Genomic DNA, 21,336 nt, shown 5'->3' with positions numbered 1-21,336 from the left:
TCTAATTCTAGAACACTCCACCACTCCAAAAGCAGCCTATTGCCAGGCAGCAATGGCTCAGGCCTGTCATCCTAGCTACTCAGGAGGCTGAGATCTGAAGACTGCCGTTCAAAGTCAGCCTTAACAGGAAAGTCCTCACGCCTCTTATCTCCAATTAACCACCAAAACAGTCAGAAGTGGCACAGTGGCTCACATGGGAGAGTGTGAAGCCTTGAGTGAAAAAGATCAGGGACAGCACCCAGGCCCTGAGTTCTAGCCCTAGGATCAGTGTGTGTGTGTGTGTGTGTGTGTGTGTGTGTGTGTGTGTGTGTGTGTCACACATATACGCAGCTTCTCGGAGCTACTCCTGAGTCTGAAGTCTTCAGAATGAGAAGCTGGAAGCACTCCAAAGCCACGTCAAAGATCGAAATTACCACAGTGTAATTTAAACATCTTAATTGGCTTTAGTTTGCTTTCTGTACTTTGTTCCAGAGACTCAGGTCTGGCCCCGGGTGGCTTCCTCCCAGGTTCAGGGAGGCCCGCCCTGCCTCTCCCCACATTGGAGCCTCCCGGTAACTTAGGAAAGTATTCCAAAGGTCCCCAGCAAGAGAAGCTGGCTTTGGAGACAGAGGAGTTTATAAAGCAGACATGGCGGGGCATGGTGGCTCGTGCCCACATTCCTGGATACTCAGCAGGCTGAGACCTGAGAATCACAGTTCAAAGCCAGCCATGGCAGGACAGTCCATGAGACTCATCTCTAATGAACCACCAAAAGCCAGAAGTAGCACTGTGGCTCAAGTGGTAGGACAAAAGCTCAGCAACAGGACATAAACCCAAGACCAGCACAAACAAAACCAAAAAAATACAATGACCACCTATCACTTCTATTATATGCATGTGTTTTTTTTTTTGTTTTTTTTTTTTTGCGCCAGTCCTGGGCCTTGGACTCAGGGCCTGAGCACTGTCCCTGGCTTCTTCCCGCTCAAGGCTAGCACTCTGCGCCACTTGAGCCACAGCGCCACTTCTGGCCGTTTTCCGTATATGTGGTGCTGGGGAATCGAACCTAGGGCCTCGTGTATCCGAGGCAGGCACTCTTGCCACTAGGCCATATCCCCAGCCCCGCATGTGTTTTTTTTAATTTAATTTATTTATTAACTGAACACAAATTTTTTGACAAGATGTTGTGCAAAAAGGGTACAGTTACATAGTAGGGCAGTGTGTACATTTCTTGTGATATCTTACGCCCTGTTTTTCTTTCCCTTCTCTAGGTCAGGTAGACATATATACAATATACAATGTATCAAGAACATATACAGTAGCCACATGGCCAAGCCCAAGAAAATTCACCTAGGGCTTTAAATGTAATGTCGAAATTAGACAATATGGGGCTGGGGATATGGCCTAGTGGCAAGAGAGCTTGCCTCGTATACATGAGGCCCTGGGTTCGATTCCCCAGCACCACATATACAGAAAACGGCCAGAAGTGGCGCTGTGGCTCAAGTGGCAGAGTGCTAGCCTTGAGCAAAAGGAAGCCAGGGACACCTGAGTCCAAGGCCCAGGACTGGCCAAAAAACAAAACAAAACAAGAAGTTTTTGGTTTCACAGACCTGGTCTCTACTGTCTCTCTGTCTCCCTTAACAGTCATATATCAGGGAAATCATGCCCCTTTGTTTTCTGTGTTCTAGGCTTGTCTTGCTCAACATTATTTGTTTGAGTTCTGACCATTTCCCTGCGAATAATAATATTTCACCATTCCTAATCGCTATGTAGTATTCCATTGTGTATAGGTACCATATTTTTTGGATCCATTCATCTGTGGAGGGGCATCTGGGTTGTTTCCATATTTTGGCTATTGTGAATTATTATGCATGTGTTTTTGAGGTGTCAGATTCTCACTTCCTACATCTTTATCTGAAAGTGGCATGTCCTGCACTCCCAATGGGGAAAGAGCCTGTGGTGGAATCTGGCCATACAATCCTGGAATTCACAGTCCTCCTCCCTCAGCCTCTGCGTGCTGGAATCGCAGGCATGTACTACCATGCCCAACCTCACGTTACCTCTTCCACACATTCATCCTTCCACAGACATTTGGGCTCTTTGTACCTCCGGCCATTATACATAGTCACAGCTTTTACTGCCTCTTTCTAAAGTGCAGCCTGGTACGTGTTAGTGAACAAACATGGGGTCCGCAGTCCTGCTTTGGCTTGGAGAGCAGCGGGGAGGAGGGGGCGGGGGGGGGGGTCCCTTGAAGTCATCTGGGAAGGTCTGGTTAATGGAAGAAGCCAGCAGGGCAGGGGGCCACTGGTTCCTCCGGCCTCCAGCAGGGTCTTGGGGCAGCTCCAGCTGGGTGCAGATGAGTGGGGATGGGCCTAGGGCAGGAAAGCGTTTATCTGGCTGTGTGGCCTTCTCAGCCGCTTCTTGGGGCCCAGGAAGGTCCCCACCCAACTCCAGTGAGCCAGCTGGAGTCCTAGGGCTTGAGATAGAGAGCCAGTATGGCTGGGCTGCAACCCTGGGCCCTCCCTGCTGGGACTGTGTGTGAGACCCCCCTGCCAGGGGTGGGGGTTCAGATTTGTGTTGTTTTGGTCCTGGGGCTTGAACTCAGGGAGTTTTTTATTTTTTTGTTTTTGTTTTTTTTGCTCTAGCCCTCTACCACTTGAGTCACAGCTCTACTTTGAGCTTTTTTGGTGGTTCATTGGAGATAAGAGTCTCACAGACTTTCCTGCCAGAGGTGGCTTGGAGCCACATCCTCTGCCCTCAGCCTCCTGGGTAGCTAAGATTACTGGCGTGAGTTACTAGTGTCCTGTTTTGTTGTTGTTTTTGAGGTAGGTGGAGCCCCTGGGAGCTCAACCCAGAGGCAGAGGCTGAGCCTGGGTCTCAGGTACCAGAGGCTCCAGGGAAGACCTGCCAGCCTCTGTCAGCCTTGCGTGTCCCTGGGTTTGTGGCTGTGTCACCCCATGTGTGCCTCGACTGTCCCACCATCTCTCTGTGTGGAGATGCTGCTTTTGCATTAGGATTCACCCTCCACCTCTCCTGAGCCCACTGCAGCTGCATAGACTGCATCTTCACATATAGTCCCAGCTTGAGGTTCTGGGGTACTTGAGACCAGGTAGACCCTGCTCACCCCAAGACAGGTACAAACACTGGTCGCCAGGTTGTGGACACCAGGCTGGGCCCCTCAGCCCTATGTCTCATGCCAGGCTGGGCTATGAGGAAAATGAATGCAGACTGGGACCTGGGCTACTCCACTATAGAGAGGAATTCCATAAAGGCCACAGTTGGGCCATGGGAGGATTTGACCCACAGCGAGGTCAGAAGGCCTGGGCTACAAGCCCCTCAGCCTCTCCATCTCTCTCTGATACTCTGGGGACACAGGCACCAGAGGGTTTGGGCACAGGGTTGGAGCTCATGATGCTGGTCATTGACTCCCATGTCATTCTGGAGAAAAGTAGAAATGACAGAGACAGCCAGATGAGACAGACACTCAGAGCCCAGCATCCTAGCTACTCAGAAGGCTGAGATCGGAGGATCACAGTTCAAAACAAGTCTGGGCAGGAAAGTCTCTGGGGGACTCTGATCTCCAATTAACCATCAGAAAGCTGGAAGTGGAAGTGTGACTCAAGTAGTAGAGTACCAGCCTTGAACAAAAGAAGCTCAGAGACAACCAGGCCCTGATTTCTAGCCCCAAGATCAGTATGAGAGAGAGAGAGACAGACAGACAGACAGACAGACACAGACAGAAAGAGACAGACAGACAAAAATAGGCAGAGACAGACATGGACAGAGACAAAGACAGAAAGAGAGATAGCGCCTGCCTGTAATCCTAGCTATTCAAGAAGTTCCAAGCCAGCCCAGGCAGCAAAGTATGTGACTCATCTCCACTTAACCACCAAAAAGCTGAAATGAAGCCATGGCTCAAGGGGTGGAGCACTAGCCTTCAGTGAAAAAGCAAAGGGATAAGCCAGGCACATTGCTCAAGCCCCAGGACCAGCATCAAAACAAACAAAACAAAAGGAATAGAAAGAAAAACAGACAGAGGCCCAGGTGCTTGTGGCTCATCCTTGTAACCCAACTTCCTGAGAGTCTGAGATCTGAGGATTGTGGTTCAAAAACCACATAACCCTGAACCCATAAACCTGAGACCCTTATTTAAAAAAAAAAAATCCTACTTTTATATCAACATTAAGGAAAATGCTATGCAATGTTTACACAATGAGACAGCTAAGAGACTCTTATCTTCAATTAAGCAGCAAAATGCTTGGATTGGGACATGTCTCAAATGGTCGAAAAGCTGAGGGAGAGCAGGGGGTCCTGAGTTCAAGCCTCAGTAATGGCACAAAAAATAAAATAAGAAAGTAAGGACAGAGGGAGATGGAAAGACTGAGACAAAGGAAGAGGGAAGGGCATGAGCACGTGTGTGTGTGTGTGTGTGTGTGTGTGTGTGTGTGTGTGTGTGTTCCTCCTGCCCATACAGAACCAAATACTCCTAGCCAAGAAACCCAGGTGAAGGGTCCCTGGCTGCTCACTGCAGCTCACTGCAGCACTGTTATGATTTCTCTGCAGGTTGAGGACTTTTCTAAGTAATCAGTTAGAAGAAGAAAGCACCCTCCTGGCATTTCCACAGAACAAAGACCTCAAAAGCTGGTCAACTCAGTGAGGGGCCATGCAGCCCATGGCCTCCCACGTGGCCCCCTGCAGCCGGCCCATCCTGCCTCACAAATACTCACCAGCCCAGCCCCTTCCCCCGGCACACAGGGGCAGAGCCACACCGGCTCCCTCCTGCAGCTCTGATTTATTTTGCTTTAATGCGTCTGTGTTGCATGGCCTACTTCAGTTCCTTAGGAGAAATACATTTTCCTGAGTGTGAGGAGGGAGAGGTCCCTGGGCTGCAGCTGGAAGGCCTGGGAACCTGAGGGGGGTGTGGTGGTGGAGGATCCAGGGTGCACCTGTAGTCACCAGTCTGTCATTTTCTTGGGGGAAAAGAACAGATGAAATTTGGGCATGATGGCACATACCTTCAAGGCTGAGGCAGGAAGATCTTGAATTTGAGGCTAGCCAGGGATATAGCATAGCAACTCTTGTCTCAGAAAACAACAACAAAAAAGCCAGGTACCAATAGCTCAGGCCTGTAATCACAGCTACTCAGGAGGCTGAGATCTGAGAATGGAGCTTTGAAGCCAGCCCAGGCAGGAAAGTTCATGAGACTCCCTCATCTCCAATGAACCAGCAAAAAGCCATAAGTGGAAGCGTGCCTCAAGAGGTAGAATGCCGGCTTTGAGTGAGAAAGCTCAGGGACAGCACCCAATTCAAGCCACAGTACTGGAACACACAAAGTTGAAAAGGCATTTTAACGGTTGGTTTCTGACAGGCTCAAAAGTGCACGCTTGTAATCCCAGCTTTTTTTTTTTTTTTTTTTTTGCCAGTCCTGGGGCTTGAACTCAGGGCCTGGGCACTGTCCCTGAGTGTCTTTTCCTCAAGAGTAGTGCTCTATCACTTGAGCCACAGCACCACTTCCAGCTTTTTCTGTTTATGTGGTGCTGAGGAATCGAACTCAGGGCTTCATGCATGCGAGGCAAGCACTCTACCACTAACCCACATTCCCAGCCCAGCCCTGCTATTCAGGAGGCATAAGTAGGACAATGGTAGGCTGAGGCTTCCCCATACAAAAAACAAAACCTAAAGCAAAAAAGCCTGGACTTGAAGGTGAGATAGTTGAACACTTACCTAACGAGCACAAGGCCTTGAATTGAAATCCCAGAAACACATGTGCAAACCCCAAAATACATTCATAAATAGCTTTTTATGTGTATATGCTAGTTCTGGGGTTTGAACTCAGGGCCTGGGCATTTTTGCACCACTGCTCCTTGGAAATAAGAATCTCACGGACTTTCCTGCCTGGGCTGGCTCTGAACCATGATCCTCAGATGTTAGCCTCCTGAGTAGCTAGGATTTAGGGCATGAGCCACCAGTGGCTGGCTGGCTCTTCTTTTTGATTCCCTTAAGTCTGACTAGTGTCGGGAGGCTGGCTGAGGCAGAGCAGAGAGCTGCTGAGAGCCAGGAGTCCCTAGGCCATGCAGGGATTATGGAAGGACTCCCTGGAGGGGAGGAGGAAAGGAGGCCTTGGGCAGAGGGGGCAGGGCTCCAGTTTGTATACAAAGCCTTCCTGACAACTCTGAGAGTTTTTGGAGGCCAGGCAGAGGGACACAAGGCAGGAATTCCTCCCAGCCTGGGTTGTTTATGACCCAAGGGGCTTTGATGCCAGCTGGCTCTTCCCTGCTCAGCCCTGGATCTGCACGTAGCTTCTCACTCTCCTCTCTGTGATTTCCAAGCTTGAAGCCCCCCCCCCACCCGGGTGGGGGCTCCTGGGCTCTTGGTGAAGCCACTCTCCCATGTACATGAGAGTCCTGTGCCAGCAAAGCCTGGCCCTTCATCCATCCACCTTGGCTAGGAGTGGGTGGATTGGCATCTCACCAGGGCTTCGGCACTGAGTGCCCCCCTGACCCACACTGTGCCCTTCTGGGCTTCACCACAGTGCCCTCCCTCCCCACAGCAGCCCGCCCCTCCACTAACACAGGCCCTAAGGCCCTGCTCACATCCTCCTACTTAGCTGTACTAGGGCTTGAACTCAGGACCTGGCCACTGTCCCTTAGCTTTTTCACTCACGGCTGGCACTCTACCACTTGAGCCACAGCTCCACATCCCACTTTTTGGTGGTTAATTGGAAATAAGAGTCTCTCAGACTAGTGCCTAACCTGCTTTACTCCTTAATACTTCCTTACTGCTTTTTAAAAAATCAGTTGTGAGGCTTGAACTCAGGGCCTGGGCAGTGTCCCTGAGCTTTTTTGCTCAAGGCTAGAGCTCTAGCACTTTGAGCCACAGCTCTACTTCTGGATTTTTGTTGGGTTAATTGGAGATACGAGTCTCATGGACTTTCCTGCCCAGACTGGCTTTGAACTTCAATCCTTAGAGCTCAGACAACTGAGTGAGCAGGATTACAAGCATGAGCTACTAGTACCTTTTTTCTTCTCTGCCAATCCTGGGGCTTGAACTCCAGACCTGAGCACTGTTCCTGAGCATGTGTGCTCAGATCTGGTGCTCTATCACCAGAGCCATAGCTCCACTTCTTTTTTGGTGGTTAACTGGAGATAAGAATCTCATGAACTTTCCTGCCCAGGCTGGCTTGTAACAGGCATCCTCAGATTTCAGCCTCCTGAGTAGCTAGGACTGAAGGTGAGAGCCACTAGCACTGAGCCCTTCTGTTGTTTTCATTGTGATAAAATGTACACAAATATGTACCCTTCCACCCAAATTAAAACTTGCCTTTTTCTAAAAATTATTTATATAAACTTTGAGATCCCATGTCCAAAAGAATACCATTTCACCTTTTCCAGTCTATACTGTAGCTGTACACTGACTTGTACCTTTAGAGATAAGGAGTGTAGCTGGGTGCCTTGGTTCACACCTGTCATCCTAGCTGAGGACTGAGGATCATGGTTTCAAGCCAGCCTGGCAGAAAAGTCCAGGAGACTCCAATTAACCAGCAAATATCTGGAAGTGAAGCTGCAGTTCAAGTGGTAAAGCACCAATCTTGAGGGAAAATGTTAAGGGGCAGTGCTCAGATTCAGAGTTCAAGCCCCGGGGCTGGGGATATAGCCTAGTGGCAAGAGTGCCTGCCTTGGATACACGAGGCCCTAGGTTCGATTCCCCAGCACCACATATACAGAAAACGGCCAGAAGCGGCGCTGTGGCTCAAGTGGCAGAGTGCTAGCCTTGAGCGGGAAGAAGCCAGGGACAGTGCTCAGGCCCTGAGTCCAAGGCCCGGGACTGGCCAAAAAAAAACCAAAAAAAAAAAAAAAAAAACCAAAAAACAAAAAACAGAGTTCAAGCCCCAAGACTGGCACCAAAAAAGAAAGGGGAGGGAGAGGGAGAAAGTTGTAATCTCAATCCTCAGGAGGCTGAGGCTGGAAGATCAGAATTCAAGGTCAACCTGGGCTACACAGAGACTGGGTCTCAAATCATCAAAGGCTGGGAATGTGGCCTTGTGGTAAGAGTGCTTGCCTAGCATCCAGGAAGCCCTGGGTTTGAGTCCTCAGCCCCACATACACAAGAAAAGCAGGAAATTGTGCTGTTACTCACAAGGTAGAGTGCTAGCCTTGAGCAAAAGAAGCTTAGGGACAGTGCCCAGGCCCTGAGTTCAAGCCCTAGGACTGGCAAGAAACAAAAAACAAAGAACAACAAAAGCAGCAAGAAAGCAACCGACCAGACTTTGGCCCGCCCTGCGAGGCCCCGCCCTCGTTTCCCAGCAACCTGAGGTCCCACCTCCAGCCTAGAGGCGGGGCCCTGGGCAGGTCACGTGCCACCGCTGTGACTCAACTTCCGGGCTTCTGTAGCGCGAGTCCCCGCCTTCCCTCCCTCTAGCCTCCGCCCTCCCGGGGCTGGAGTACGTGCGTGCGCGCGCGTTCGCAGGAAATGGCGTCCGGCGCGCTCCGCTCTGTGACGTCATCGGCGTGCGCGCGCCCCGCCGGGCTTCGCCCTACTTATACCGCGGCGGCGGTTGCGCGCAGGCATTCGGGCGGGCGTTTGGGTGGCCGGTTCTCCTCCGTCCTCGGCGCGGACGGCATCATGGCGGCTGCGGTGTTTCTGGCTCTCGGCTTCGCGCTGCTGGGCGTCCAGGGCGCATCCGCTACGGGTGAGGAGCGTGTTGGGGGCCGCGGGGGGGCATCGAGGTTTGACTGGAGGAGGGGGCCCGGACCTGGGGGGCCATGTCCCCTCCGGAAAGGCCCTCTTGGGGGGAGGGCTTTCCACCCGAGAGGTCACCCCGGAGGTTCTGGGGAGACCACGCTGCCTGGTGGCGATTTTCTCGGGATTTGGGAGGGGGGTCCAGTACGAGGAGCGGTCTCCTGGCCCTGGGAGCACGGGGTGAGAGGGGACTTCTGGGATTCTTGGGGAGCCACAGTGCCTGGGGGTGACATCCTCAAAGTTTGGGAAATTACGGGGCAAGACTGGATGGAAGCTCTTTGCCTTGGGGGAATCCCCCATGGGTGGTAGGGGGGCAGATTTAGGAGTGATCCAGGGGGCGTCAAGGGGCAGCAGCAGTGCCGGGGATAACATTCCTGAAGATGGAGACTGTGGGCCTAGGGATTGCCCTGGGCCCGAGGAGCCTCTGGAACCAGGGTGAAAGGGAGCCACAGGCTTGGGGGCTCCTAACTGGAACCCAGCAGAAGTTCTTGGTGTCCTTTGTCTCCAGAGTGTACCTGGAAGCAAAAGGAATAATGCCCCAGCTTCCAGGGGGGTCGGGGGGAATTCCAGCCAGTTTTATCTCCCGGTGTGCCCTGGGTGTGTGATCTGAAGCTCCTGCCCTCTTACTGAAAATGACCTGGGAGTCGAGAGGGTGTTAACCCTAGCTAACCCCATCCCCTAGCCCAGGGCATCCAGGACTTTGGTCACAAACAGCTCATCTACCCTTGCCCCTGGCTAGGGAAAAAGACGCCAAAGCCTGGGTACTTTGAGGGGGCTCTTTTGGGCAGAAGCCAGTGCCGGCTTAGGGCTGATCAGGTGCTTGCTTGGCCTGGGTCCACAGGCTGGATCCTGCAGGGCTTGGGGAGGGGGGAGGTCACGGGATGTAGGGGACCCACGTGGTCAAGTAGTGCCAGAGTAAGAGCTGACCCATTATGGAGCCCCTGCATGTGGCCCTTGTTGGGACCTGTGCCACCAGAGTACTGACCTCCTGCTGGTGCTGTCTTTAGGAAAGCGCCTGTTGTCCCCAGATGGACACTGGGTCCATGTGCTCGGAAGTGGCCCTGGAGAGATTATCATTCTTGGTCGGATTTAGCCACATATCAATCTGAGCTCACACCACTCTGTGTTCCCACACTCATGCCCTGAGAGCCTCACTCCAGTTTGGGCTTCACTGCCCTCTAACTACTTTGCCTGACCGGGACACAAAGTGAGAGATGGTTCATCTCCTGCCTTTACAAGTGGGAAACTAAGGCCCAGGAGGGGAGTCCGGTGTTCAAGGTCACAGAAAGGTCATCTTGGCCTTTTGGCTCAGAGCAGCTCATTGCTGCCCACAGGGCTGTGCTTGCAGGGTGGGCTCCATAGAGGGTGATCCAGGTCTGGTTTTACAGGAGAAAAGCCAGGTTGCCACCCTTTTGCTTGGCAGAGGTGTTTTCTCCATTCACTGTGGGCACAGTTAAGACCTGGTTAAAGATTTATAGTGGCTGAGGATGGGAGGCATGCCTCAGGTGGTAGAGTGCCAGTCAGGAGTGAAAAAGCCATGTGAGAGTGTAGGCTCTGAGTTCAAGCCCTAGTACTGGCGCACACACACACACACAAAAGAAATGTAAGGTGACTAGTGACTCACATCTGTAATCCTAGCTACTTAGGACGCTGAGATCTAAGGATTATGATCCAAAGCCAGCCCTGGCAGACAAATGCTCTGGGGGCATAGAGGCTCATATAGTAGAGCACCAGAGGTGAGCAAAAAACTAGCTAGCTGTGAGGCCCTGCAAGCCCATGTCGGGATGGGGGATATGTACATATACACGTATACTGATATACTTAGGGATCAAGGGGGTGGAACAGGAGGTCAAGGAAGGGCTCTGCTGGGCAGGAGAGGGTTCTGAGCTGAGGTGACTGAGCCTTGGCAAGGGGGAGAAGGGGGCTACCTCTAGCGGAAGTTTTGCAGGGTTACTCCTGATCCTCTTTAACATTTCTTTTTCCTTTCCTGAGCACCAACCCCTGGGCAAGGGCCTTGATAGAGCTGGCCCCCGGCAGGGTGGGTGGGGAAGATAAGCTGGAGCCCAGGGAGTGGGATGGGGACAGGGCTGGAATCCCCTGGCCTGCCTTACAGGCTCAGAACTTTTTGGGGGGGGGCATGGGGCTTGAACCCAGGGCTGGTGCTGTCCCTGAGAGCTTTTTTGCTCAAAGCTAGCGCTCTACCACTTTGAGCCACAGCTCCACTTGCAGTTTTCTATATTTGTGCTGCTGAGGAATTGACCCAGGACTTCATGTATGCGAGGCAAGCACTCTACCACTAGGCCATATTCCCAGCCCTCTCCACTTGGAGTTTTCTGATGGTTCATTGGAAATGAGAGTCTTACGGACTTTCCTGTCTGGGCTGGCTTTGAACCACAGTCCTCAGGTCTCAGCCTCCTGAGTAGCTGGGATTACAGGTGTGAGCCACCAGTACCCAGGAAGACTCAGAGCTTTCCATGATGGGTTAAGTGGGTAGAGTAACCTTGTCTTGCCCAGAGTCCAAGCAGGGTTTCTGCCCACAAACTTCCTCCAGAGATCTCTCGGCTCTCTTCTGGGTATGGCCACACAGAGCCTGGGCAAGGGCACACTCAGGGCACCTGGAGGTGAGGAAGTATGTTTTCCTTGCTCACCTTCTGGTGGACCCTGGGTCGGACTCAGATCTGAGTGCCTGGGCTCATGGCCTGTCCTGAGTGGCATGGACACTTCAGTCTCGTGTGTGTGTGTGTGTGTGTGTGTGTGTGTGTGTGTGTGTGTGTGTGTGTCTTGGACTTGAAGCCAGCACACTGTGCATGCTGGCAAGGGCTCTACCAACTAACACGCACTCTTTTCTTTGAGTGAGGGACTATGTCTCTCTGGGCCCTGTGCTGAGGTGTGCACCTGGCGGTGTAGAAGAAGGGTGTGGACTTGCTGGATCCCTCTTAAGCCCTGGGCCTCAAGTGAAAGGGGTAGGAGGTCACTAGCCCACAACCAGCATTATAAAGTTCTCATTCCTGTCTCTGCACCAAGGCAGATGGGAAGGAGAGGGGTTGGCATGAGCTGTTCTTGGGGAGAGGCACTCTGTCTTGTGCACCCCAAGAGCAGCTTTGGTTGCCCTGTGGCCAACCTGGCCTTGTGCCCCACCTGGCTGCCAGTGGGCAAGGAGGAGGACACTGTTTTTAGACTAGGGTGACTGCTGGAGAATGTGGGCTTCAGATCGTGTATCCACGCTCCACTCTTGACTTCGCTAGGGTTCCCAGAGGGGTCTGAGAGCACCCGTGACAGAGGCTATGCCTGGGCACAGCTGAACCTGTGCTGGATGGGAGGAGACGGACCAGGCTCCTGGCATACAACCTTCAGCAGGCATCAGGTCCCCAGAGACAGGACAGCCCAGTCCTGGCTGGAGCAGGGACTGTGAGGCACGTAGCCCATGTGTAGACACGAGATAGGGGCAGCTTAGTGTCCCTGCCCTGACTTGCTGATCCGATCCACTTTGCCTGAAGCGGCTAGTTTTGTAATCAGAAATCTTGACTGAAGACATGTAGGTTCCCAGAAAGGGTCCCTTGCAAAAAAGTGGTATTGTCAAAAATCTCTGCTAACAGGGCCCTGGGGGCCCTGCCCAAGTGCGTGTGGGGACCTGCCTCACCTGGGCCCAGGGCAGGCACAAGGAACTGAGTGCAGTTCTGAGGCCCTCTGCCCCTGTTACACAGCCTAGGCTGCCTGGGGCGCCCTCCTTTGCATGATAGAGGGAGAAACTCCCTGGGGTTGAGGCTGTGGCAGCAAATGGTAGTGCACCTGTCTATCTGGTGAGGCCCAGAGTTCACACTCCAGCACGACTAATAAAGGAAGGTAGCTCACACCTGTGAACCTATTTACGCAGGAGGCTCTGAACTGATCATTGAAGTTTGAAGCTAGCCTGGACAGGAAAGTATCTGAGACGCTTTTTCTTCAATTAACCACCAAGAAGCCACAAGTGGAGCTGTTGCTGAAGTGATAGAGCCACTATCCTTGAGCAGAAAAGCTCAGGGACCAGCATAGTGGGGGGGGGGGGGGAAAGCTACAGGTGGTCAAGAGTAGGGACTTGGGCTTCTGCACTGCCTCCAGGATGGCCTTAGGTCTTGAGCCAGCCCTTGTCCCTCAGTCTCATGGGGTGTGCTGTGGTGTGTCTGGATGAAGATTATTGGATGTGTGCGTAATTGCGTGTGTGCGCATGCATGTGGTGCCTGGCTTGAACTCAGTACTCTTTTGCTCTCATTTGGCTTTTCCCCCCTCACAGCTGGCACTCTGCCACTTGGGCCACACCTCTACTTTCAGCTTTTTGCTGTTTATTTGGAGATCAGAAGCTTGCTCATTTGTCTGCTCCAGTTGGCTTCAGACCATAATTCTCAGCTCTCAGCCTCCTGAGTGGCTGGGTTGACAGGTGTGAACCTCTGGCACCCTCTCCCTTTTTTTTTTTTTTTGTCCAGTCGTGCAGTTTGAACTCAGGGCCTGAGCACTGTCCCTGGCTTCTTTTTGCTCAAGGCTAGTGCTCTACCACTTGAGCCACAGCTCCACTTCTGCCATTTTCTGTATATGTAGTGTTGAAGAATCAAACCCAGGGCTTCATGTGTACAATGCAAGCACTCTTGCCACAAGGCCATATTCCCAGCCCCTCCCTTTTGGGTTTTAAGGTTTGATTTGGGGCCAGGTCAGAGGAGCCAGTTCCCAGGTAGAAGGGTTGCCTGTGGGGTACAAGCTGGAGGTCCCTGTTCACAGCGTGATTCATGCTGGGTTGGGATCCAGGGACACCCGCCAGGATCCCTCAGGTACTGCCCGGAGCACAGGCGCAGCTGCTTTCCTGTCAGTCCCATTCTCCGGTTCCCCCTAACGATGCCTCAGCTTCTCCACAGGCCAGAAGGAAGTGAATCTCCCTGAGGGCAGCCCTGGGCAGGGCCTCTGCGCTCAGCTCCTGCGGGAGGGTCACCTCTGCCAAGGCTGGCTTTTCCTGGCCCCACATTTCCCTTCATAATCACAGGGTGCTCTCTCTCCCATAGCCGGCTTCATCCAGGCCCCACTGTCCCAGGAGGGGTGGGTGGGGGACAGTGTGGCCCTGCACTGCGAGGCTGTGGGCAGACCTGTCCCTGAGATCCAGTGGTGGTTTGAAGGGAATAGTCCCAACGACTCGTGCTACCAGCTGTGGGATGGCGCCCGGCTGGACCGTGTCCACATCCATGCCGCCTACCACCAGCATGCGTCCAGCAGCCTGTCCATCGACAAGCTCAGCGCGGAGGATGCAGGCACCTATGAGTGTCGGGCCAACAACGACCCCAACCGCAACCACCTGACTCTGACCCCCAGGGTCAGGTGGGTCCGTGCTCAGGCGAGCGTGGTGGTCCTCAAACGTGAGTGGCCAGGGTACTTGCCCCTGTTTCCCTCTTGTGCCACCCGGCCCTGGCTCCTGCTTCATAGAATCCAGATGCTGTCCCGGCCAGCTCTCCACCCTTCTCTCCTACAAAGGGCCCTACTCCTAGGGACCAGGGCCTGTGGCCTAGACCTGGTACCCTCAGCATTTGACCAGGCTGGGGTGCTGGCTGGACCTGCCGTCTTGCAGATGGGTCCCTCCCCCTCGGCTCTCCTGCCTGTTCCTCAAACACCTGCCAGGCCCCTCTGTGGCTGGCTGGTCCATCACCCTGCGCACTTGTCCAGTGGCTCTGGGGTCTGTCGTCCAGAAAGGTCACGTGCGTCTAGCCTGTGGTGTCCTCCCAAGTTCGGTCAGGAACAAGGTCCTCCAGCCTTGTGAGGGTTCTCAGCTTCTGGTTCTAAATGATAATCAGATTTGATTCCTAAAGGGAATGCTGTCGGCTGGTCAAGAGGTTGGCGCTATTGAAAAGTGGTGGTCCGGCGCCGGTGGCTCACACTTTTAATCCTAGCTACTCAGGAGGCTGGCTCTGAGGATCTTGGTTTGAAACCAGCTTGAGCAGGGAAGTCTGTGAGACTCTTATTCCATTCAACCACCAAAAAGTTGGATGTGGATCTGTGGCCTGAATGAAAATGCTAGCCCTGAGCAAAACTCAGGGAAATCACCCAGGCCTTTCAGTTCAAACCCTGGGACTGGCACCAAAAACAAAAGCCAAAAAAATGTGTTCAGATCAGGGCCTAAAAAGCTATGTGGCAGTGGCCTAGCTTGGACAGGAAGTTCCAGTTTGGACAGGCCAGTGCAGCAGGTTGATGCCTCGGTCCTGTAGGTGGATCCTCAGCCTCTACCCTGAACCGTACCTGTCCTGCCCTGCCCTGTCCTGTCCAGTCCAGTGCCCTCCTGCTCTCTGGGTGCCTGGCTGGCCCGTCTCCCCGGTGCCTGGGTCCTTTTGAAGAGCATTGTAGGTGTGCCTACACCAGATCTGGGAGGAGCTTGCCTCCAGCTAGCCTGCTGAGGGGAGGAGGCCTTTACACCCTGGGAGCCCCTGGGGCCTCGGGCCACAGTGGTTCCAAACTGGATGGGGCCAGTGCAGGCTGCTGGGGCAAGCCCTGTGCCTGGTGCTGACCTTGTGTTTCGGCTTCCCAGCGGGCACCGTTCAGACCTCTATGCAGAAGGTCAATTCCAAGATACGCCTGACCTGCACCCTAGATCAGAGCTCTGAAGGGGTCACAGGCCACCGGTGGATGCGAGGTGACAAGGTGGTGAAAGAGGACACGCTCTCCGGGCTGACCACAGAGTTTGAGTGAGTGACTGGGGAGGCCAGCAGAGGACTCCCGCGGGTGGGCCTGAGGGGTGGCCCTGGGAGCCGACTGGTATCGGGGCATAGAGGACAAGGCCCCAAGTGCTCATGGCGCTCATTAGTGCCCTGTGTGCGCAGGAAGCTCCCATGGCTTTGTGTTTGAGACAGAAAAGCAAAGCTTGGTTTGTGTCTCCCTCAGCCCTGATTCCATGGTGGCCGGTCCTGGGCTTAATTGGGGCTCAGGCAGGCACAGTGTGCACAGAGCCCTTTTATAGGCCTCACGTGGGGAGGGGCTGCCTCGCTCCTTGGCACCTATCCTCAGGCATTCTGTGTGTCCCTGGCGGGGCCACCAGGCCCCACTGAGACCTAAGCTCATCTGGACCAGTGTGGCTGTGTCATGAGGAGGAAGCAGAGGCTGTGGCAGAGCCGCCAGCCTCAGCACAGTGCTCTGCTTACAGGATGGACGAGAAGACCAGGTCGGGCAACTTCTCCTGCATCTTCCTCCCTGAGCCTTTGGGCAGGGCGGAGATCATAGTGAGCGGTGAGCCTGGGGCTGGGCGTGCCTTGAACCCGTTAGAACTGGCAGGCTGGGCCATGAGTGACCTGCAGGCCTGGGTGTCAGCCCCCCTCCTTGTTCTCTCTAGGGCCCCCCGACATCAAGGCCATGAAAAAATCAACTCATGGTGAGCAGGGGTCATCAGTCACAATTATCTGTACATCAGAGGCCCACCCTGGAATCACCTCCTGGGCCTGGTACAAGTCGTCTGACTCTCGGAATGAGGTGAGCACCCGGAGCTGGGCCATGGGAGAGCCCACAGTTGTGCATGAGGACATTGTGTGGGGGGGTCCACCTTGGTCCTGACAAGCTACCTTTCCACCCCGTAGCCCATCACAATTGACAACAAGAAGTACTCAATGAACTCGACAGGGCTCAAGTCAGAGCTGACCATCAAGAACCTGGAAGCGGGCAGTGACCCTGGCACGTACCTATGCAATGGCACTAACTTAGAGGGTAGTGACGCGGCCACAGTGACGCTGCGTGTGCACAGCCACCTAGCTGCCCTCTGGCCTTTCCTGGGTATCGTGGCTGAGGTCCTGGTGCTGCTCGCCATAATCTTCATCTGTGAGAAGCGACAGAAGCCTAGCCGGGACGCGGATGCGGACGGTGAGTGGCCCTGAGAAGCAGGCTTAGGGGTGTCCCCTTGGCCAGGGGTAGCTGCAGCAGCGTGGACCTCAGGGCTTGAATGGCATCCTGGAATGACGAGGTGTATCTCACACACACACACACACACACGCACACACACACACTGTTCATGGCCCCCTCTCCTCCCTACACACACACACACACACTGTTCATGGCCCCCTCTCCTCCCTCCCTCAGCTGCAAGCTGGTGTCTTCCACGGTCAGTGCCATCCTTGCCGCTTCAGGGGGCGGGCAGCTGGTGGGGCTTTGAGGGTGGGTGCATCCGAGCTCTGAGCCCCAGACTGCCCCCACCGCCTGTGGCCCCTGCGTGCTGCAGGGTGCCGGGGGGCCAGCAGCACCTAGCCTCCGCAGTCCCTGGCTGTCGGGCGGAGTGAGCACACATAGCCGTGCCACCATGGCGCCACGCACAACTGTGCCTCGGCAGGACCCCAGGGCAGGCTGATTGTGCCAGGCACTCCGTAGGCTTTCACTGACGCCTCTTCTCTCTCTTCCATGTGGCTGCATATCACAGAAGATGAACTGGGCTCCGCTCCACTGTAAGTCCCTCGTGGGAGGTATTGGGGTACCCAGGAACCTCTACTCAGTGGTGGGGGGGGGAAGACCTGTTCCCCTTCAGTTTGCATGGATCCACCCTCCCTGAGGGAGACCCTCATTGGGTCCTGGCCAAGCAGGTGGCTGTACAGCAGTCACGAGGTGAGAGCTGGCACCAGCATGCCTGCTGCATGCTGAGGCCCTGCCCTGTGTCCCCAGGAAGAGCAGCGGGCACAACCTGGACAAAGACAAGAACGTGCGCCAGAGGACCTCCAGCTGAGCCAGGTGTGCAGCGAGGCTGGGCCCGGGGCACAGGGCCAGGGCCGCCTGCCTGGAGCCTGGCATCTGCCTCCCACCTCCCACAGAACTCCTTCCCGTGTTTGCCAAATTCCACATCCTCTCTCCACTGAGAAAAGCCGCCCGGCAAAAGCACATGGCTGTAGCCCCCACTGAATTCCTCCTTCCGTCCCTCCTCCACTAAATGAGGCTTTTCTCCACATGGGTTTCCTTTCCAGACACACCACTAGAGCCCCAGATGGTCAGTGTGCCCCCGAGCCTCTGGGGCGGGTGTGCAGGGCTAGGGGCCTTGTCCTGGGTGGCACGCCAGGCCCGGCCAGCACCTACTTGAACTGGCACTGTCTGGCCACACCTGTGCTCTCATGTTCTCGCAAAGGCCACAGTCTGTTTCAAACCCAGTAGAAGCTGAGTGAGTCTCTGACCTCATGGTGGAGGGCCCCACTTAGTCACTTTTAGGGTGACCTTTTCACTGCTCCCTAGTGACCTCGGACCCCTCCCAATGTCTGTGTGCCCAGGACCAGAATTGCAGAAGTGCTTCTCTCCGCGGACATCCTTTGGGCCTCCTGGGATCCCTAATCCCCAGCTGGCACAATAAAGACTGACCTCACCTGTCTAGAGTCCACCTCTGCTATGAAACAGCGGGGTGTGGAGCCAGCCGCTAGTGTGGATGGGCAGCTAAGTTCTTGAGGTGCAACCAGGGAGCAGGGGCTGCTGATGGTTTAGAAGCCGAGGAGAAAGTGGGGCAGGACTGGGCAGCCATTTCTGAAGAGCCTGTCGCTCTTCTGGCTGAGTTTTGGGCTTGGGTGGTGGAGGCAGTGGAGCCCTCCGGCCAGCATGGGACTTGCCCACAGACCCCACAGGGAGCCACATTGGTGTGTCTCGCAGCCCCCCAGTCCTGGGACTCGGGTGGGGCTCACAAAGACCCTCCAGAGAGCAGTGCCTCTGGTACACAAGGCACTTCCCCACCATGTGCCAAATGTGTCCTGATGGCTCCAAAAGCTAGGGAGGCACAAGGCTGGAATGGTGTGTGTGTGTGTGTGTGTGTGTGTGTGTGTGTGTGTGTGTGTGTGTGTGTGTGTGTTCCCAGGGTAGGAGGGGAGGCACAAGGCTGGAGTGTGTGTGTGTGTGTGTGTGTGTGTGTGTGTTCCCAGGGTAGGAGGGGAGGCACAAGGCTGGAATGGTGTGTGTGTGTGTGTGTGTGTGTGTGTGTGTGTGTGTGTTCCCAGGGTAGGAGGGGAGGCACAAGGCTGGAATGGTGTGTGTGTGTGTGTGTGTTCCCAGGGTAGGAGGGCAGGTTCTGGAAGGAAATGGGACAGTGTGGGCCTCATGGGACCCCTGGCCAAGGAGACCTCATCCAGACCCTCGGCCAGCCTCCTTTAGTCATCACACCGTGGTGTCAAGGTGCTAGGAGAAGCAGGAGGCTGGGGAGCCAGAAAATAACTGGCCCATGTGCACAGCCCCAGAAGAGGCCACCTCCCCACTTTACCAAGGAAGAATTAGGATGGGCCACGCCTGGGGTGGTCCTGTGGTTCCCCACAGCAGCCACTAGAGGGCACCATGCTCTTAGCATGGGTGGGGGGAGGCAATACCCACACCCTGCAGGGCCAAAGGCCTGAACCTGCTCCTGAACACACCCAGGTCCCTACCTGCCTGGCTGTGACCTTGGGAGGTCAAGGAGGCATCACAGGTTTGGAGGCCCAGGTGCCACCCACAAGCATGTCTGCTTAGTGGCCCATGAATTTGCTTTGTGGATTGGGCACCTGAGGTACACCTGGAGCAGGAATTGGGCTTGGTGAAGGGCAGCCAGCAATTCGTACTAGGCCTGTGGGTGGGCACGTGTCCTGTGTGGTGGTGGTGCCCTCAACTGGGACAGTGCTCCCAGCTGTGCTGTGCTGGCTCCCAGAGGGCATGTGCAGGGGTGCCAGGCAGAGTGGCCTTGGGAGGGGTGGGAGTGGGGACCAGAGACGCCTTCCAGTGTTTGTTTGCACATGGGAATGAAAGCAAATGTGCCTACCACAGGCACCTCTCCACACCTAGCACTTCACGAGCATCTGCAGCGTGCAGCCCCATGCCCATGTCACTAGGGCACAGTGGTGGATGTCGCCAAGTATGGGCGGCAGCTTGCTGAAATCGGCCTCAGATTAGACCAGGTCATCTGCCATAGTCCCTGGAACATTCAGGAAGCACTACCCAAAATCCCCATGGGGAACTAGGGGGGATCTCAACAGTCCCAGCCCAGGGTGCAGAGAAGGGTGGGGCCAGGGCAGCCTTTGGACAAACAAGGGGTAATTCACAGTGCAGGAGTGCACTGCCCAACAGCTGGCTGCTGGCTTTCCGCCTTTAGCCACCCCACCCCCACTCAGGAGGACTGGCTTCCAGCCCTGCCCCTGTTCCCTCCCTCTGGGCTCAGGAAGGATTTGGGGTCTCCTGGGGGTGCATGGAGGGTAGGATTGGGACTGGATAATAGCATCAGAGCCTGCTTACTTTTTTTTTTTTTTCCCTCCTTGCTTGTGCTGGGGGTTTGAACTGACTGGGTGTTGTCCCTGGCTTCTTTTGCACAAGGCTAGCACTCTGCCACTTGAGCCACAGCACCACTTCTGGCTTTTTCTGTGTATGTGGTGCTGAGGAATTGAACCCAGGGCTTCATGTATATAGGCAAACACTTTCGCCACTAGGCCAGTTTTTTTTTTTTGTTTTGTTTTGTTTTTAAGCAGTTTATTGGAGATGAGTCACAGTTTCCTGCCTGGGCTGGCTTTGGAACAGCAATCCTCAGATCTCAGCCTCCTGAGTAGTTGGGATGACAGGTGTGAGCACCTGGCTCTGCTCACTGTTTAGGGAAATCAGCCATCCACCCTGGTCAGATGAGCCCTGTGGGTGGTCAGTCCCAAGCTGCAGTAAGCCCAGGGCACCAGTCTTCCCAGACGGGGCTGTTCAGTGTCGCCTCAAGCTTCCTGCCTGCCTCGCAGTTCTGTTTTTTCCACTCCAAAGGCCCACATCCTGGGAAAATCCACCTCCAGGCTTCAGACCCTGACCTCCAGGAGGCCTTGCAGGTGTGGCTGGGAAGTTGGCAAAGTTCCTGAGAAGGCTCTGCTGCAGAGAGCAAGCAGGTCTGACCCCAGGGCCCTGTGGTCACACCGAGTCCAGAAGATGGACATTAGAGTTTTCTTCCAGAAATGTGTTATTTTTTTGCCAGTACTGGGGCTTAAATTTAGGACCTCTCTTCCCCTGGCTTTTTTGCTCCAGGCTGGTGTTCTATCACTTGAGCCATACCTTCACTTCCAGCTTTTTACTGGTTAATTGGAAATAAGAGTCTCTTTGTTTTGCCCTGACTGGCTTTGAACCATGACCCTCAGATCTCAGCCTCCTGAGTAGTTAGGATTATAGGCAGACAACAAGCACCCAGTCATGATGGTTTTAGACATGGTGCAGCCCACCTAGAATCTGCAGATCTAACTCTATCCCCTAACTCTGGTACCCTGGGCTCTAGATCCCCATGCTCCTCCTACAAATCCTGGAGAGGGGCCTGTGTGGCCCAAACTGCCTTCCAGATGTTCCTGACAGTGGTCCACAGGACAATGAGCCACAATTCCCTCCTTGTCATCTCAGACACAGGCCTTCCCCTTCCCCCCCCCCCCTCTTTTTTTTTTTTTTGCCAGTCCTGGGCCTTGGACTCAGGGCCTGAGCACTGTCCCTGGCTTCTTCCCACTCAAGGCTAGCACTCTGCCACTTGAGCCACAGCGCCGCTTCTGGCCGTTTTCTGTATATGTGGTGCTGGGGAATCGAACCTAGGGCCTCGTGTATCCGAGGCAGGCACTCTTGCCACTAGGCCATATCCCCAGCCCCCCCCCCCCCACTCTTCCCAACCTCCCAGAGACAGGGTATTTGTGGAATGCCACATTT

General features: G+C 54.5%; 1 protein-coding gene across 2 annotated transcripts; it reads left to right on the top strand.

Moving 5' to 3' along the window:
• The first annotated feature begins 8,520 nt into the window (after window positions 1–8,520).
• Bsg (basigin (Ok blood group)) lies at window positions 8,521–18,049 on the top strand. Of its 2 annotated transcripts, XM_048341843.1 has the most exons (8): window positions 8,521–8,665; window positions 13,743–14,090; window positions 15,251–15,407; window positions 15,863–15,945; window positions 16,049–16,185; window positions 16,290–16,569; window positions 17,120–17,144; window positions 17,359–18,049. In XM_048341843.1, exons 1-8 carry the CDS (start codon window positions 8,599–8,601, stop codon window positions 17,417–17,419), a joined length of 1,158 nt encoding a protein of 385 aa, XP_048197800.1. In that variant the 5' UTR covers window positions 8,521–8,598; the 3' UTR covers window positions 17,420–18,049. The 2 variants fall into 2 exon arrangements, with proteins under 2 accessions (XP_048197800.1, XP_048197799.1); XM_048341842.1 differs by lacking the exon at window positions 13,743–14,090 and having other exon boundaries at window positions 8,524–8,665.
• The last annotated feature ends 3,287 nt before the right edge of the window (window positions 18,050–21,336 follow it).

This window comes from Perognathus longimembris, chromosome 3 (assembly GCF_023159225.1).
Source record: "Perognathus longimembris pacificus isolate PPM17 chromosome 3, ASM2315922v1, whole genome shotgun sequence".
Classification (NCBI taxonomy): domain Eukaryota; kingdom Metazoa; phylum Chordata; class Mammalia; order Rodentia; family Heteromyidae; genus Perognathus; species Perognathus longimembris.
This window is presented reverse-complemented; position numbering and strand designations above follow the sequence as displayed.

Coding starts and splice junctions, on each gene's coding strand:
- Bsg (XM_048341843.1), top strand. CDS start 8,599: ATGGCGGCTGCGGTGTTTCTGGCTCTCGGCTTCGCGCTGCTGGGCGTC. Junction 15,408..15,862: donor GGGCTGACCACAGAGTTTGA/GTGAGTGACTGG, acceptor CTCTGCTTACAG/GATGGACGAGAAGACCAGGT. Junction 15,946..16,048: donor GGCGGAGATCATAGTGAGCG/GTGAGCCTGGGG, acceptor TGTTCTCTCTAG/GGCCCCCCGACATCAAGGCC.